This window comes from Nipponia nippon, unplaced genomic scaffold, assembly GCF_047370975.1.
Source record: "Nipponia nippon isolate SJK-2023a ecotype South Korea unplaced genomic scaffold, ASM4737097v1 scaffold_3, whole genome shotgun sequence".
NCBI classification, from domain to species: Eukaryota; Metazoa; Chordata; class Aves; order Pelecaniformes; family Threskiornithidae; genus Nipponia; species Nipponia nippon.
In genome coordinates, this window is record NW_028262347.1 from 5,430,074 (window position 1) to 5,448,203 (window position 18,130).

General features: G+C 40.8%; 1 protein-coding gene across 1 annotated transcript in view; it reads left to right on the forward strand.

Annotated features, from left to right (window-relative positions):
* The window catches only part of TAF3 (TATA-box binding protein associated factor 3), a 116,092-nt gene extending 98,699 nt beyond the window's left edge, over positions 1–17,393 (forward strand). Inside the window, exons 5-7 of the mRNA XM_009462624.2 lie at positions 11,587–11,842; positions 15,587–15,693; positions 16,449–17,393. Coding sequence (XP_009460899.2) covers positions 11,587–11,842; positions 15,587–15,693; positions 16,449–16,563 — 478 coding nt within the window. The 3' untranslated portion in view covers positions 16,564–17,393. The remainder of the gene's footprint in view (positions 1–11,586; positions 11,843–15,586; positions 15,694–16,448) is intronic.
* The last annotated feature ends 737 nt before the right edge of the window (positions 17,394–18,130 follow it).

The window sequence follows — 18,130 nt, forward strand, 5'->3', positions numbered from 1 at the left end:
TTAAAATACCGTGCTTTTGCTCCAGATTCGTGCTGCATTCTATCATAGCTCTGCCATCAGCAGGGAAAACCCTGGAAAACCAGACATGAGAAGGGAAGACAAGCATTTTAAGTGTGTTTAACGTGTAAACCTGACCTGCCACTCTAATGAAGTTGCCCCTTGTCTTACATATTTTTAAAGTGAGTAGATATGTGACTTTCTCCAAAAACAAATTGCACACGTGCTCAGATATGTGTGGATATGCGTTTATAAAAAATGTATCTTAAATAACCTGTGGATTGTAAAATAAAATCCTAACAGGATTAAGGGATAGAAGAAGTTTTGTTATCCAGATATTTAATTGACTCTACTAAAGCTTTTTATCGCTTGGTAGGATATTATCAGTCCAAGGCCTAACTTATGTTCGTTTGGAGGCTCACCAGACTGCATGATAACCCCATGACAAAAGCCACCCGCATAGCTAACTGACATTCTTTGTAGGGAATCTCAAAGCCAAGTGGCATATATATAGACGAAATTATTTTGTGACCAGTAGATGTGACCTCTCTGTGTAATATTTGTGACCGAGAGCATACTTTTGGGACAAGAGGACAGCAGAACCTGTCCTGTTGCTTTCTGTTCTATTACACTGAGTTTCTGTAATTGCCCATCTAAGAACTTTTATCACAATAAGGTGCTCATAGTACATATTTTTATAAGTTGGCAAAATAGTATGTGTCTGAAAAAGTGGAAGCTTGAAAGGAAATGTAGCTTGAGAAAATCTCCACATTGAAGCTATAACCCTACCTGAAACACAGCTGGACTGTTGGAGAAGTTTATTTTTGATAAATGTACATGGTTTGAGTCATCACTGCTACTTGCTCAAGAATTTGTTATTTTAAGTGCAACCGCAGTTGGGCAACAGAATTGCAGTAAAACAGTTCTTTAGTCACATTTCTTGAAATTCTGTAAAACTTTATTATCTAACCTGCAGCATGCAGAGTGCCACCAAGTTTATTATAGGGTAATGTTCTCCAAAACCAAATGCCTAAGTGATGGATCTTCTATCTGCAACAAGCTTAATTTACTAACAGTTGAGCTGCAAACTCTCCAGAGGTTGAATTTTCTTGTACACACACACATACACAGTCAGACTTTAAAAAGGTAATGGCACCAAGGGAGGAGAGAAGAAGGTATTAGCAAATCCATCGATATGCTTTTTATTGACCTGGTTGAAGACAAGAAATCAGGCAAGGACTGTGTTGGTGTTCCCCTAAGCTCACTGGGGATCTGTAGTTGCTGCTGTAAGATGAATATGTGTTTTTTAAAACTGCTCAAACTCACTGGGAGTTGTGAAAAAAAAGCTAGATGTCTAAGACAGGATTTTGCTATTAGCTTCAATTAAACTAGAATTCTGCCTTATGTCGTTTCCAAGAATGCATCTCACTTTCACGGTATCATCTTTGGTGGATATTCAGGATCTCTCATTTTTAATAGGGCTATTCTCGTACGGATAAATCAGACCGTGTGAAGAAACGTTTGAACTTTGGGTGCTATTTAGTGGAGAGCTACTCAGACTTTGATAATTTAGATTACTGTCTTCATAGTGTTTGCCCACAACAGCTGAATAATGGGGTTCATTAACCTCCCTGTGTAGGCATATCCAAATTGTTTGCCTCTAGCCTTGGCTCCCTGCGTGTGGCTGGGGAGGAAAGGATGGGCTTTTTATTGACTTGTCAAGCCGTAGGTTTGCATTACCAGCCAAGTAGCTCATGACCCATTCCATTTATTTCACTGTTTTGTGGTGGGGAAACAGGTAAAGGAATCCTGCTGGAAGCCCCTCCTTCCGCACGTTTTTATGAATAAGAGCAGTGTTTGGAGCAGTTAAGGCACCGTGACCAAATCCTCCGAAAGACGTAATGCAAGCAGCATGGGGCTATTGTGGGACACAGCTGTGGGCGGTGTTGGTTACCCTGCGAGACGTTGCTTATTCAACAGAAAGCTTTGGAGGAGAACTTACTGTGGAATTAAATAGGAGGGAAAAAGTGATACTTCAGGGAGAAAAATGTAGAAGGGTAAACCACTGTTTGGGAAAACTAAACAATAGAGTCCGGGCAGTGAAAGTCTGTTTATTGCAGGACTAATGGGTATCCGAGTTATTTTACAGTGTAGCACTTAGCAGAGAAAGACCATGTTAACTGTCCATTAACAGAACTAATGCTCTGGGTGTCAATCCAACTTTGGCTGTGAGACAGAAAAGAGCGTGTGATGGTGGAATCATTTTTGATATGATCAATAGACCACCTAAGTGAGGAGGCAGAGTCGTGAAAAATGATCTTGCTCCTCTCCAAGGCTGCAGAGGTGTGCTTAAGGAATTCCAGTGATCTTTACAGCTTTCAAAAGTCTGTGTGTGTGTTTGTGTGTGTGTATACATACCCGCATTTTTCTGTTCTGTAGTCTTTTGAATTATAAGAGCTGGAGGACTGATTTTCAATGCCTTTTTAAATGCTGAATGTATTTTAATGAAGATATTGTTTCAGGTATGATTCATATCCCTTTCCCGATTGTTCTTTTTCAGTGTAACATATTGGCCCCGATCCTGCAGTAAAATCCCCATGTGTGGTCTTGTATCCATCCAAAAGTCTCGTTCACTTCAGTGGAGGTTCCCCAGCCTCTCCCTCGCTGCAGGACTGCAGCTTTGACATGAAAAAAAAGTGAAGAATACTATATCCCTTTTACCAAAACAAGTAAATGATCATTTTTGTTTATATCTCTAGAGGTGATTTAGAAGAGTTTTTTCTTCCTTGAGTGTGAGCTATTTCCAACTTCAGATGTAGTCCTTAGCTTTTTTCTTCTCTTTTTTTTTTTTTAATTACTGAAGCCACCCCAACTAATTATTCATCCTGTTTATGGTAGGTGGTAGGCTGTGGCAAATTATTTTCATTTTGCTGCTGGCCGCATTGGGTGATGACTCCAAAAGTGAATCCATAAAAAGGCTTGAGTCATTAGAAAACAAAACAACTTACTGTGAGATTCTTTGATTTTGCTGCTTATTGCTCAAGAGTAAAAAAATTGTATACTGTATGCTGCAAATAAAAAAAAAAAAAAAAGAAAAATACTTCAGGCAGGTTTAGACATGTAAGTGAATTGCCTGTGTAAATGGGCATGAGCAGCTGTCCTTATAAAGCGCAACAGAAACTGATCAAATACGTGTGAAAGATTAGAAAGGCAGATGGGTATTTGTTTAAAAAATAAACTTTGCCTCCGTAGAAGATGACTGCAAGAGACAGGTACTGATTTGTTCTTGTCTTTGACAGAGGTGCTTCTTTTTATTCACTCTTTTATTGAAGTTTTTAAACAAAAGTGAGGGAACTATATAGACCCAAGGATTCATGTTGTAGTCCTGGGAGCTGGACGTGGGACAAGAGGGCCACAGAGAAGTAGCCATCCATAGACACAAAGGAAAAAGATGGTCCTACCTGAATTTAGTAAAATTGTCCTGGGAGCAATTGATCTTTTGCTGTACAGAGCTTCCAAGTTCAGGACGGAGCGGCTCACTTGTTTTTTTCAAAAACATTTCTCAGTAACAAGCTGGAAATTACAGTTTTAGAGGTTTCTAAACCCATGCTGGTGTCATTTTCTGAGAGTTAATAAAATTCATTTTCTACACTTGTTTCCATTAAAGGGGGTAGATGTAGGATTGGTTTATGGGCAAGCTTCTAGATCATGCATCCCATAACATTTCCCAAAACAAATGACAATAAAGGGCAGTTTGCAAGGAACACGTAAGAGAAAGTTTGCAAAGAGCTCGTTGGCATAAACATGTTTTACCAGCTTCTGGTTTTGCTGTTGAGAGCTCAGCAGAAGGGGATAATGCCAGGTGGTTTTCACATCGAAGCTCTGAGCAGCTTGTTATTGATGATAAGAGAGAAAAGAAGATGAAAGATAGCAAGACGCCACGCTACCAGCTCAGTTTTGTTTTGTCAGACTGGCGATGAACCATCTGGAGATGTAAGTCAGAATGGTGAGAAAGAATGGGAGGGAGATTTAGGAGTCATCGGCAGAAAGGTGTTTGTGGTTGTTGGGAGAAATACCCTGGTTTAACAGATACGGAGGGTGGAGGCCAAGGGCAGAACTCTGTTTCACTTAAAGTAATGGAAAAATAAACAGTAGAAAACCTGCAATTCAATTTCAAGAGTGTAGATGTCCATAAACCAAAGGAGTTAGCTAGAAATGTCAGCTGGACTGCAGACCTAATGGATTTAAAAGTGATGTTTTCTGCCTGTGGGAAGGGGGCACTTGTAGCAAAATGGCTACAGAGTGAATTGTGTGAATAACTCCTTCCACAAGAACACTGGGAATAAGCGTCGTACCTCTAGGAGAAAAGGACTGTTAGCAAAGAAGTTACGTCTTCAAGGCGAAATACTGTGGAGGTGAAGTCAGGCTTGGCAGAAGTCAAACTGCATTAAATGTTGTGAAGGATATTGAGCAAATAGGAAAAGAAGGGAAGAAGGAGAACCATGGAAATTAAGACAGGGAGAAGGTGAAGGATAACATAGGTGTGAGCCAGGAACATACGAATACTTTCCTTCTGATCCTATGTTCATCCTCTCCTTTACTGAGGACGAGGACAAGACAGGTAACAGCAGTAGGTTGACAGCGGTGGAAATGGCCATAATGGAAAGGGAAGCAAAATACAGGGACCTTCACACACTGAAATCAAGGAATGGGATAATCTTTCTCCCACGTTCTAGAAGAACTGGGTCATGAATTTGGAGACTCAGTGACAAGTAATTTTTAATGCATTTCTTTTTATTTTAAAATACAATGTTTGTTAAATCTATTTTTAATCAATAATAGAAAAAATAGAAGTGCTGAAGAAGGGAAGAAAAGAAAAGTAATCTAGACACCTGGTGACAGCAGTACACATAGTTATAAAACAGATTTTGGAGGAAGGGCTGATTAAAGGCTTGGAAGTAATGGAATAAAACACAAAAGGGAAGTGAGCCATACCAACAGGCTTGATATCAATCTTTGATAAAGCAACTGATTTTCTAGGTTAACCCAGTCCAGTTGGCAGACCCTGCGAGAGATGTGGCTGGCAGTGGCTGATTTTTTGCCCTGCATCTCAGGTATCTGTTTCCATCACCAATGCTGAGAGCAGCTGCCTCCACCTCCCACTGCTAAGTGATTTCTGCTGGATTGGGGAAGCCATCGCTGCGGGCAGGATCAAATCGCTTCCCCTCCAAGGGAGAGTCTCAGCTGCGGTGGAGAAGAGGTGGGACACTCAGACGTGCACAGCTGGAATAAAGTTGACATCTGTCCTGCCATTGGGAGAAGAGATGCTCTCTTCTGGATGAATAAAAGATGGCAAATCCGAACTGGATTTTGGGAAAGCGTTTAATACTCTCACACAGAACATTCATAGTGAAGCTGGCAAAGATGGGATTAGCAGAGGAACTGCTCAGTAGTAAGGAACTGGCTCAAAGGAAGATAGCAACTGAGAGTTGTAAGAGAGCTTATCTAACCAGAGAGGAGGGTACTAGTGAGCATGCTCAAGGATGTATTTCAGGACTGGTTTGATTTAATAATTTCATTTAAAATTTTGTCACAGAAGGAGGTAGAACACTGATGGTTTCTGTTGGCAGTAAGGTTGAAGGACCATGTCAGTACAAATGAGGATCTGATCATTGTCTGGAAAGACTGGATCCACTTGAATAGAAGGGAAAAAAATGGTATTTAATTCAGGAAATGAAAAATTGCAGTTAAGGCTTTGCATTCGAAGTGTACCACTGGAAACTTTAGCCAGAAGTAAAGAGCTGATCAGTAGGTGTATCGCTCGGGTAGGTGCATTAAGTGGGTGAGGGATCGTTAGTTGATCACAGAATGACAGACTTGCCAACATGATATAAATGTGACCGTAGGATGCGTTACAAGAGGTAATTTTAGCAGAGAGAGTGGAAGTGTCCTGGCCATCATATGAGAACCTGTTGATACTTCATCTGAAAAGTTATATTCTGTTCTTTAAGGCAGCTTGTATTCAGGAAGGATGAATTGGGAAGGGCAGGTGCAGAGGAGGGCTGGGAGCACTGTTAGGAGGAGCACAGGAGAGTCTGTATTATGATGGGAGAGGAGAGCAACTTTGTGTGTTTAGTCTAGCATGTGAAGAGGGGATATGATTGCTGGCTACAAATACATCAGGCAAGTAAACATTTCGGAGGGAGAAGGCTATTTAAGCTAAAGAACAATGTTGGCACAAAAACAAATGGGAATTATTTGGCTATGAATGTAGGCTGGAAATTAGAAGAGGTTGCTGTGCCACCACAGCAGTGAGATCCTGCAACAGGGTAATGGTGGGGACAAAAAGATTAACTGGTTTTAAGATGAAGGTCAATAAACTTGTGAATGGGATTAGGTGACACGATGTCTGCAACATCACTAGACTCATTTGCCCAGGAAGGGATGTTTGTGGGATTTTGCCACAGTGATGAAATGGAGAATGGGCTGATGAGCTCCATGTGCACCACTGAAGGTCAACACGCTTACGTGGAAGTTGTTCCCTTTGTATGAGACCGGGCAGTGTCCACAAAAATGGATGATCTCTTGGAATAAGTGTTCAAAGTTCATTTTCCTTGAGAGAGAAGAATATCACACTGCAGGCAATTTATCACATGAAAATATTTATATTTTTTTAATTTCAAGTTTAAGTACCGAAGTCTTTTCATTTGCAAAATTGCTAGGGGCTCCGCTGGAGATTTGATACATTTTGGGACTCTGCAAACGCAAGAGTTGGTCATAGCGTGTATTTGTGGAGCTTGTATTTGCCAATATGACTTGTTTGCACAGAATAAAATATTCAGCAGGGCATAAGAGATAAAAACTAAATTTCCCTTTCTAAAAGTAACATGGGAATTAGCCTACATTACAGAGCTTAAATTACACTGATTCTCCTCCAGGGTTGAAATAAAATTTTCAAAATCACCTCTAATCTGTGAAGAATCTAAACCATATGGAAATCTTCCTAATTCCCCTGGGTGTTTTTGACACTCTTACCCATAGGTTTTAGAGTATTTCGTTTTTTTTCTGGTACAACAATCTCAGTTCCAGGTGTGAGATTTTTCAGTAATAAAATAGTTACATCACTTAACTTTCTAGCGTCGAGGAACTTACATCAATAAGGGAATATCAGTACTAATAGATAATAATATCGCTCGTAGTAATCCGAGTTGTATTAGTTTTAATTATGTCAGTGCAGTTGATGGTGTCATTTTCCTGCGTACAAAGACCCCTTTAGCTCCTGCTCCTTGCTCAAAAATGGGACACGGGTTCAGAAATTAGGACTTTCCAAATGCTGTTTTTCCTTTGGGCAGAGAAACAGCTTCTATGGAGCTCTGCCTCTGAGAAACGAAGATTGCTGTGATTTTTCACTAGACCTTCCGAAGTACTGATACAGCATTTTTTTGGAGCTCATCACCCATAGCAATCATTCAGCCCTGTGGCTCATATCCTATTTTTGAAAAGCCATTTCCTTTTGGTGCACGTCTTTTCCCTGTGTTTATATGAAGCAGTCAATGGGGCTTTCAGCCGTAAGGATCAGAATGAAATCAAATAAATTACTTCCAAAGATAGGAAACGATTTCACACCTTGGAGCCTCATTTTGCTTCAGATGTAGCATGTTACAGCTCATGCCAGTTAGAGCCGATTATAAACCAACTGAACTGTCACGACGCTTAAAATCTTGGTAGAATTTGCACTTCGCCTGCAAGCCGACAATTCGTTTTCATCCTGTTTGGGTTTGGATCTGTAGCTGTGAACAGGGTGATTGCCCCAGAATAATGATGAAAATGGGTTTTCATTCGCTCTACCATTATGAAGAGGTGTATCAATACATGCATTCAGTTATAAATGCACAAGCTCTGTAAGAAATACAGTTTCTGCTAGTATTTAAAAAAAAATCCAAAGTGAATTTACATTGGACACAACCAGATACACAATGTTTACATTAATTCTGTTTTTTTTTTTTAAAGGGAATGGTAACCTTTAGTGATGATTTATGGAGGGTCTTATTACCACATCTATTCCAAGGGTTTTCTCACACCCCTTCATTCTGGAGGAACTATTTTGATTCAAAAACAACTTTAATTGACTTTTTATCTTTCAGCGTAGAACATGTTTGTGATATATTGTCAGGCAAGCAGCCTGCAGAGAAGTGTAATTCTTGTCTCAGGCCCCTGAGTGTGTTGATGGTGGTTGATGTTCATTTGTGTTTGATTACCTCAAAAAATATTAATCCATCCTTAGTTTTAGAGTTTTTGAATTGGGGTGGGGAAGGAGGTGAAATTATGTCTTATTTAGTATTGTACTTGCAGACTTTTCATATGCAAGTGCTGATTTTGGAAGCATGTGAAAAACGCATTTGGGAAAGAAGATAACAATACATGTATGGTGATGTCCAAACGTAGAGTTTAAATCCTAGCAGGGACCTAGGTACTAGGAGGATCGAAGCTTTGCTGTAGTGAGTACCACCTACTTGCAGCGTGCTCTGTGCCTCACGTTTGCTGTCTGTAAAATAGAGCTCATAAATCTTGCCATCATTTACATAGTGTTTTGATATCAGGTTTCTCTCCAAGTCTGAAGTAACATTAATTATTAGTCATGGGACTGCTATTTCCCTTTGATTTCTCCCCACCTCCGTATTGCCATGTACGCAGCCCCTTCTTCAGGATGGAGGACAGGCTAAACCACCCTCGCTGAGATTACTCCATTACCTCTAATGGTGTAACACAAAGCCATTCATTTCTCCACTCTGGAGTCTAAAGTCTCTGGACTTCATTAGCTCAAGGGAGTGGTAGGCCCAAGCATGCTCCGAAATGCCGATCTCCTGTTTTGATAACTGAGCTCTAAAATCAAGATAAACAAGCTGCCCTATATACTGAACATGTCCTAATTGCACACTTCAAGCAAACCAGCCAATCGACGAGTGCATCGCCCGCTAATGAATATTTGTAGTTTTGGAAGATTTCATATGTGATGTTCCTTGCAGCTTCTGCAGTTATTAGCAGCCTGGCTTCGAAGACCCTGTTCAGGAGGAGAACCTGGCTTTATCTAGACCAAGAAGCTGTGTAATTTAATTTCATATGTTAGCTGGGCATGGTCACTCTTATTCAAATTATATTAGCTAATACTTCTTTAAAACTGTTTACACTGTGTGCAAAGTTGTGTTTAAAATCCTATTAGCTAATACATTTCCTAGTCTAGACTCAGGGAGGGTTGACTCCCTGAAGAACTCATAGCAGGACTTTGTTTACTTGGAGGGGGTAGAAGAGGGAGGCGGGGAATGAAGGGGTAATGATGTTTGAAACCATCCAAATGACTTTTGCTCTGCCAAATATTTTGCTGTCTGTCCCTCTCCTCGCTTTTATTATTGCTAAGATTTTTTTTTATAGAGAGGTGGCTCTCAAGTCGTGAGGGTAACTTTGGAAACCATGGGAGTATTGCCACCAACCACAGTCTTGGGTGTTCAGCGTTGGGAGCCAGGGCTCTCTGTGGGAGCAGTGGAAGGAGGAAGGCACAGAATAAGCATCTGAGTCGGGGTGGCCAGTCTGGCAGGAGCCCCAGGGAGCCACGCACTAAGACCTTCGTTGAACCAGAAACACATCATGGGCATTCAAGAGCCAAAGAGAAAACTTTCTTGGTGGGGGATAACAGCGGCTTCTCAGATGTACCCCACTAACAGGAGAGAGAGGCTGGATTTGATGTGTAGATTGCTCCCAGGATGGCCTGATAATAGGACTTCCTTCCTTTTGCAAGTCCCAGACCATCTAAGTTATGAGTCTTGCACTTTGACTCACAGTCTAGCACCTTACTGACATATATAAAGAGCCTGAGCTCCCAGATTAGGTACCTGAAACAATCACTAGGACATCAAGTGGTGTGACTGCCTTCAGTGTTGCTCATGGAAAATCATCTAACGCCGTTGAGATTCTGCTCCGCTCTAAGGTTCTAAACTTCCTTAGTTTTGGTTTTCTTCCCCTAGTTGCTCATGGTAGGTCTCGGAGGTAGGTGTGATGCTACAGTTGGCAGGTTAGGCAGGAACACCAAACCCATTGCTCTGTTTCCTTTTACTAAGTCTGTTTTTACTATAACTTGCCGTAGTTCTGATTTAGTAGTGCAAGTGGCATATCTTGGGAGAAAAACACTGTTATCTCAGCCAAGCATTAAATACTGTATGATTCCAAGCCTTTCTCAAATGGTGGCTTGGATTATTGACTTGAAATGCAGACCATGTTTCCGATCGTAGTGATACTGCCTTTTGAATATTGTAAGAGAGCTGCAGTAAACTCTAAAGTTGAATGTAAAATTCCCATTGATGGTGGAGCTGGACTTTCCTGGTTCTCAGGAGTTGTTGCGATTTGATTTTCGTCATGGTTTTCCTACTGATGTCTCTGTTTTTTGCATTCTTAAGATATCCTCCTCTCTGGAATGTCTAACCTTTCTTTAAATCGCCTTCTTCCTACAGTCCCATCACAAATCAATTGCACTCCCACAGTTACCATTCAAATATAAATAAGTTAGTTAAATGATTTACCAAAATGTGGTAAAACAAATAGACCTATCCTGTGTTTTGTTTGAGGGTTTTTTTTGTTTTGTTTTCTAAAACATCCTTTTCCTTCTCTTTATGTTTCTAACCTAGAGCCTTATAGTAAGGGCTTTTTCTGTCTTGTCTGTTAAATTGCATGCACATCAACAACACTGTGTATCAACATTCATTAATAAATGTTGGGTCCTCTATGTATCCCCCTTCCTGGGCAAGATGATTCTATACTGTGTATTTACTAGAGCTACATCCTGTCTACTTCAGCTACTCGAGTAAGTAGCAATATTTTAACTGCTGAGTATATAGTGTGCGTCATTTATTTGTCCTGACTAGATCCACTGCTGATTTCATAAACATTTGGGGAAAGAAATACCAAACTAGCAAATATTTGGAGAACCCCTTAATGTAGGATCTTAAGAGGATGATATAGTCTCTCAGTTTGAAGATTAAAATCAGTGCTGTTCACAGCTGATTAACTTTCATTTCTAATCATAGAATCACAGAATGGTTTGGGTTGGAAGGAACCTTAAAAATCATCTCGTTCCAACCCCCCTGCCATGGGCAGGGACACCTTCCTCTAGACCAGGTTGCTCAAAGCCCGATCCAACCTGGCCTTGGAACACTTCCAGGGATGGGGCATCCGCAGCTTCTCTGGGCAACCTGTGCCAGTGCCTCACCACCCTCATAGTGAAGAGTATTTCCCACAAATTGAGCTAATGTAATAAAACATAACGAAACAAGGTTTAGTAAAGCCACAGAGAATATTTATATGACAGCGACCTATAGAGTGGCTCAGGCTGTCCTGGCATTCACTTTGTAATGCTTCTGTGCTTTATCCTGTCCAATGGATGGGTGTAGCAATGACAACAGTCCTTGTGTTGGGTTGGAACAGCCTCTTTGATGACTCAAAGGTGATGTGAATTAGCTGCACTGTTTTCTTTATATTTATTCATGATCGATCATTGCTTTCTTTCCCATCAACTAATGATTCTCATTTTTGGTCCTACAGAGTCATCAGCAAAGTGGTGCCAGCTCCAGAAGCGAAACCTTCTACTCCTGTGAGCCGGCCCAAAACACCTCCACCCGTGCCATCACCAGTACCAGCTCCTGTTCATGTCACCCCTCCTCCAGCTCCAGCTCCTCCTCCTCCACAGGCTACCGTCTCACCAGTCCTGATCCCACCGCCCTCTCCAGCTGTCTCGGCAGCAGGAGGCTCCAAAGCTCCGGTTAGGAGCGTGGTGACCGAGACCGTCAGTACTTATGTGGTAGGTAACGCATACTGCACGTGGTAGGTAACGCAGGGTAACGCATACTGCCGTGCTTTGTCCCAGTGCCACCGACACTCATCTCTTGAATTGTTGAGCTCCTGGGTGACTCATCGTCTCAAACTGATGGTACCTGGGCTTGTGATGTTGCTCTATCAAGCTACTCTTTATCTGGCCCTTGCTTCCATGCATGTGTTTTGAGGGGTTAATAACTTAATTAAAACACTACTACTTGGACTGAATTTGTCCTGTGTTCCCAGTTCAATGTTTAAGTTTCTTCTAACAAGCCCAGTTATATCCCACTTGGTATTTTCTGCTAACTGAGCTAGAGCATTTATTTTTGGAGGTGGTGATTTTTTTATAGATGCTTTTATAAGTGCTGAATTGAAACCTCAAATGTCAAACTCGCCATAGATTTTGCTGTCAGTCAGGTGAAGTACAAAACCCTCATACAGCATCAAGAATTTGACTGAGCCTTCATTTGAAATGTGGAGAGTACACTAATCTCTTTTCTGGTTACCTCAACATACAGAAATTGCAAATGTTTGTGCATCTCAGGAAGTCTGTAGATAGTTCATTAGTCTACAGTTGATTAGTCTGTTTGACATATGTGCTGAACTTGGCCTCTCTCTGGTAGCATTAAGACGTCTTCATTCCTTTAAAAAAGTCTCCCATCCAATGGGATGTAGGAGCTACATTCTCTAAAAGAACATGAACATGCCCCTGGGCAGGACTAGGATTGCTGTGCTACTGAAAATTTCTGCTTTATATGCAATGTAAAATGGAAGTCCTGACCGTTTCTGGTCATTGAAGAGCAGCAGATACCATTAACAACGGTAGCAGTGTTGTTATCCTCCCTGTCCTGGCTAAGTTCCAGCTTGGTTGGTGACACCTTGCTTATCTGTAGTGGGTAGCAGTTTAAAAATCTCACCATTTAAAACACCTGAAACTTGTTTTTATGACAGTTTCCTGTGCTTTAATTGCAACGTAGGCATGGTTTTTCTTTTTGTTTTTAATTCCTGTTTTTATAATGATTCCTAGTGTAAATCTACCCTGCTGTTTCTAATGGAAAAGGTGCTCCTCCCTGCTAGACTTAAACTGTTGTATCGTGTTACTGGTCTCTGTTTAAAGAGCTGCTACATTTCACTCCCCGAGTTGGTTACAGCACTAGACGACAGCACATAGGCTGTGCGTATCTTTAGGGTGCAGGATACACATCCTCACCTTCTGTATCACAGGTGTAAATGCAGAGTCACTCCTACCTATTACAGTAGTGCCCAGAAGCTTGGACATTCACTCTAAGGGAGAAACATTTCCAAAATACTATACTACATCGCATTTTCTTCAGTAAGCATTAAAAGGAAATAACTTAGAAATGATGTTAGTTTAAAGAAAGAAAACCTACAAATTTTCCTAGGTACTTCCAGTGGTAACACCGTTAGCACCTTATGGAGAATTCAGAGGACACATAGGCTGCAGGTTATTTCTTTCTTTTAAAACATAGTTGAAAACAGGGCTTTACTGCATTAGGATCCAACTATGTGCACAGGCAGAGAGACTCCTGATGCGAGACATTTGTAAGTCAAAAAGCTGAGAGAGAGGTTGAGGAAGAAGGGAATAATTAATAACTATTAGCCCCTTGTACAAAGGGAATCCAGGGCACAGAATGATGAAATGGCTTTCCTCAAGTCACACAGGAAAGCTCTTCTAGAGGTAAGACTGGAGCCGGTGTGACAGAGGTGCGCAACTTCCTTCTGCAGGAGAGGACGGGAGGATGATCTTATAGTTTAAAAAAAAAAAAAAAAAAGATACAATGTGGGATCTCCCTGTAGGATAGCATCTCAGTAAGTGTGCTCTGATCATTAACTCACAGCGGTTTGTACTAAAATAGCATTCAGCAATCACATATTGTCCCTCCTTCCACGACCCTTAGCTCATTAAGGAATGAGAAGTTACGCAAGATTTTTAACATCCCCATTCAGCACTCCAATTTCTTGTTTAACAAACAGGCAGAAGTTTCAGTGATTATAGGCCACCCTGTCCCGCTCCAGCCCCTGAAAGCCTGAGACAGGTATTCTGCAGATAAACATCCTCCCTGGAAAAAAGTTTGGAAAAGTTAGGGTATCTGTCTTCTGATGGAGCAGCATCAGGCAGCGCTGCCTGCACCTGGCACCAGCGGTGCCTACAGCAGGCAGCAGCGTGGATGGGGTGCCTGCCGAGTGCCAGGGCCCGTGCCGGCGGACGGCGTGGCTGCAGCCGGGTCGCTCAGGCGGGTTGTAAAGGGCTGTAGCTGTCAGCCCAACAACCCACAGCATTGCCTCTCTGCAGCACCGCGGCACAGCATCTCCTCCTTCCCAGCAGGATTACCCCACAGAAACGACTACGGACCTCTTCACGCTGAGTGCAGGCAGTTTACCTGCGGAGCAGATGCTTCCTTACCAACTTAAAATGACTTTGCAGATGTGAGATTAGATGCATAGATAGGAATGAATATTGTAATCATTCAGCTTTAAAATCCAGTTTATTGTATGACGTTGCCTACTCCATTTCGCTGTTGGGAAGGGGATTGTTCCCTGCTTAATATTCCTGGGCTTTGTGTTTTCTAGTCTTAAATCACAAAAAAAAAATCAGGGGTTTAAGAGGAGTCAGTCAAGAGTGATGTGTTGGTTGCAGCTCTGGTACATTCTTATTGATTTTTCGGGAAGTGGTGTAAGATGTACAGACCACCGTGTAGTGGCTTTTTTTTTGTTCCTAAGAGCATTTGGGGCTTTTCATCTACTACTTTTTAATATCATTTTTGTAAGCTGTACAGATAGCAAGAAGTTATTGCCTTAGATATGTGTAAATGCACTAATGCACAGAAGCCGAGAACAAAACCGTTTATGTTTTTGAGATTCGGTGATAACGTGCAAATCTTCATAAAGGAATGATGAAATCAGGGTAATAACCCAGACATTTTGTACTTTGTCTTGTTAATTGCACTTCTTTGGGTGGATTTCGTGACATTTTGCATGGTGTTTTTACCAAAGGACTGTTAAAGAAACCACTTGAAGTTTAAAAATACAAATAATGGGTCTAGCAGGATATAAACATTAAAAAAATTTCATAAAGCTCTGAATATGATAAATCCAGTAAGCAGCTGCCTAATACTGTAAATGATCTGCCTCTCTTGTCTCGTTTACCCTTTAGTAAATTGTACTGTGACATAAATGTCATAAGGGGAATGGAAAGTTACTCAGTAACAACTTTTTTTATATCCTGATCTTATCAGCTAGTTGAAGTTGAAGACTTTGGCTAATAAGTAATACGGCAATATATACACATGGCACTGTATATTTTACATGCATATAAGACTGTTATCTTACACAGCAGGCTGCCGTTGCTTGTTCTTGCCATTAATAGGGTAGAATTTTAAAAGTTGCAATAGTATAGACAGAGAAGGAATTGTGTCCTTAAGCCCTGGCTGCTATATGCGAATGCCTGTGCTTAGGTCGGGTGGTATAACTGGCTTTACTGGTTTACAGGACAATACAGAAAAATGCATGCTTTTGTCAACAAGTATGGTGTAGAAAAATACATTAAAACGTAATGCTGAGCACTTACGATCAGAGAATTCATAAATGACAGCAGTGACCGCTGAATAGCTTTGTCAGATAAGCAAGAAACTTTTTTTTTTTTTTAAATGTCAATTTTGCTGTCTGCTTAGCCCTGAAAACCAGCTAACTTTCCTTTTCTTTGCACCAGATCCGAGACGAGTGGGGTAACCAGATCTGGATCTGTCCTGGCTGTAACAAGCCAGATGATGGCAGTCCAATGATAGGTTGCGATGACTGCGATGATTGGTATCACTGGTAAGTTGCTCTCATCCATCCTCTTCTGCCGTTCCCTGGCACATTGGGACTATATTATTAAAAACCTTTTTTTTTTTTTTATATGGTTTGTGACGCCGGGAATATTTAAATGGCTTTACTGTGTCCAATTTAATAATCTGGAAGATATTTTTATCTCTGTTTCTCCGGAATTTGAAAAAGCACATTTTAAGCTGTGAAGGAGAGTTACTTTTTAATTAATGGGCATTGGTGATAACAGTTGTTTTTCAAACTGCTGGGAAATATTGCTGATTCCGGTCGTTTTGTGAGAACTACAGGATTATGAGCATAGTGTATACAGATAGACATTTCAAATTATGAAGCATTGTAAGAACAGTAATATAAATGTCAAATCTTATAAAAGGGTTGGAGGGAATTAATCACTTTTTAGGCATTTTCTTAAACAGCTACATAAAATCAGAAGGTTTTTTGCAAGTGTGTTAAAGAAGCATTTGAAATTATTTTAAATCTAGCCTATTATATCTGAAAGTGCGCTCATATTTTCTATTAAAATAACATTTCTTATCTTAGTGTCCTTTCGATATATTTATTTTTGTTTCAAAGCAAGTGTTTTTTAGGTTTCTGTTCGATCGTTATTCCTTAAGATGATAATATAATTGCTATCTTAATTTGAAGGCCAGATCCTGTCTCCCACTGAAAAGTTTAATGTCTTTGGGTAAGAAACAAAACGGATGGTACTCCACTGAGATGGTCCGATATTTTCCTGTCCTTCACAGGCCTTGCGTTGGGATTACGACTGCACCCCCGGAAGAGATACAATGGTTCTGCTCCAAGTGTGCCAACAAAAAGAAGGATAAAAAACACAAGAAGAGGAAGCACAGGGCACACTGAAGACCTTGCAGGGGACTGAAGTCGCGCGGTCGCCGTGGCACCTTCTGCCCTGGCTCCGTTGCAGGGGGGATCCAGCCTGCTCGTGTCTCACCCTCCGTCGTCAGCTGTTAGGGTTATGACTCTGGAGTGAATCAGGGGCGAGGAGATGCTCTCCGTTGGGGGCTGTTGCGTTTCGCAGACCGTCCGAGCCCAGGGGGTTGGATTTTGGTACATTCTGATGCTGTCTTTCACCTACCGAGGGAAATTTGCACAGAGCGATATGAAGACTTCGGTAGTTCATGGTACCGCTCCCGCTCCTGTGGCTCGGCAGCAACAAAGATGAATGTTGTAAATACAGATATCTGTCCTATTCTTTCTCAATTTGTTATTAATCCCTCTTGAACCTTTGCAGTAAGGTGCTGAGAGGAGGAGAAAATGTAAATTGCCGTAAGTTGTAAACTGAGGAGACCTTCTGGAATGATTTCTGTAGTCTGGATGCAGTTCAGCCTCTACTCCTGCTGAGCCAGATAATCATAACATGGAAATAAAAAGTGGCTGGTAAATATTTTTGTGATGAGAATATATGAAGCTTTTTTCCTTGATTTTTAGTACTAACATAAAATAAACACGTTCAAGCTTTTGTGATATATCTTCTATTTTTTAAAAAAAAAAATTTCTATTGTGTCGATTTTTTTCTTCCATGTGAATTTATTTCGGTGGACCTGTAATATATTTTATACTTTGGTTTTTGTTTTTTAGTCTTTGTCAATGTACCTTTCCATTGCTTGTACATTTCATTGGTGTGTAAAAACACTTCCCATTAAAAGATTTTCACACGTGTAAATACCCGATATTTATAAAGTACTTTTTTTTTTTAATTATTTTTTAGAGCTTGAGGATTTTTATTTTCGTTTGCCTGAGAGTACAAACCTAGCAGCTATTAAAAGCCCGTGCGACATACGCCTGTCCTTATGGCTTTAAGGGATTGGCGAGATCTGCCCCAGTGGCGCACGCACGAGGAGTCGGCCAGCACCGTAATTAGGCCTCGATTCAGATACTTAAACATGTGGTAACTTCTTAAGAAGTGAGTAATCCTATTGCCTTCAAGGAGCCTGTTCCCACACTTCGTTATACATGTGCTTAAATGCCTTCTGAACTGAGAGCTTAGGCCAGGGGGCTCTGCACTTTTAATGGTAGCTACAGTGTGTTAATCTGTAGCTGGAATTGAGCTTTTCTTCTTTTTTCTTTTTTTTTTTTTTTTTTTAACAAGTGGTAGTGTGTTTGCCAAAACGATCAGACTGGCGTTTAGATGGAGGAGATGCAGAATGGCGTCATGCAGAAGATGCATTACTCTGCTTTGTGTATCCCCTTGGAAAGCCCGGTAAAGTGAATACGAGTTGCATTCCCCATTGAAAATGAGGGGGGAAATTGCAAAGAACAATAAAATAAGGCAGTATTAGATATTGTAATGCAGTGGGTCTCAGAGCCAAATAAAATACAAGAATAAATCTGGAAAAAGAAAAATACCTTTTGTTTCCAAAGCGATTTTAAACTTCATCGGTTAATTTGGGGATATTTCTACTTTAAA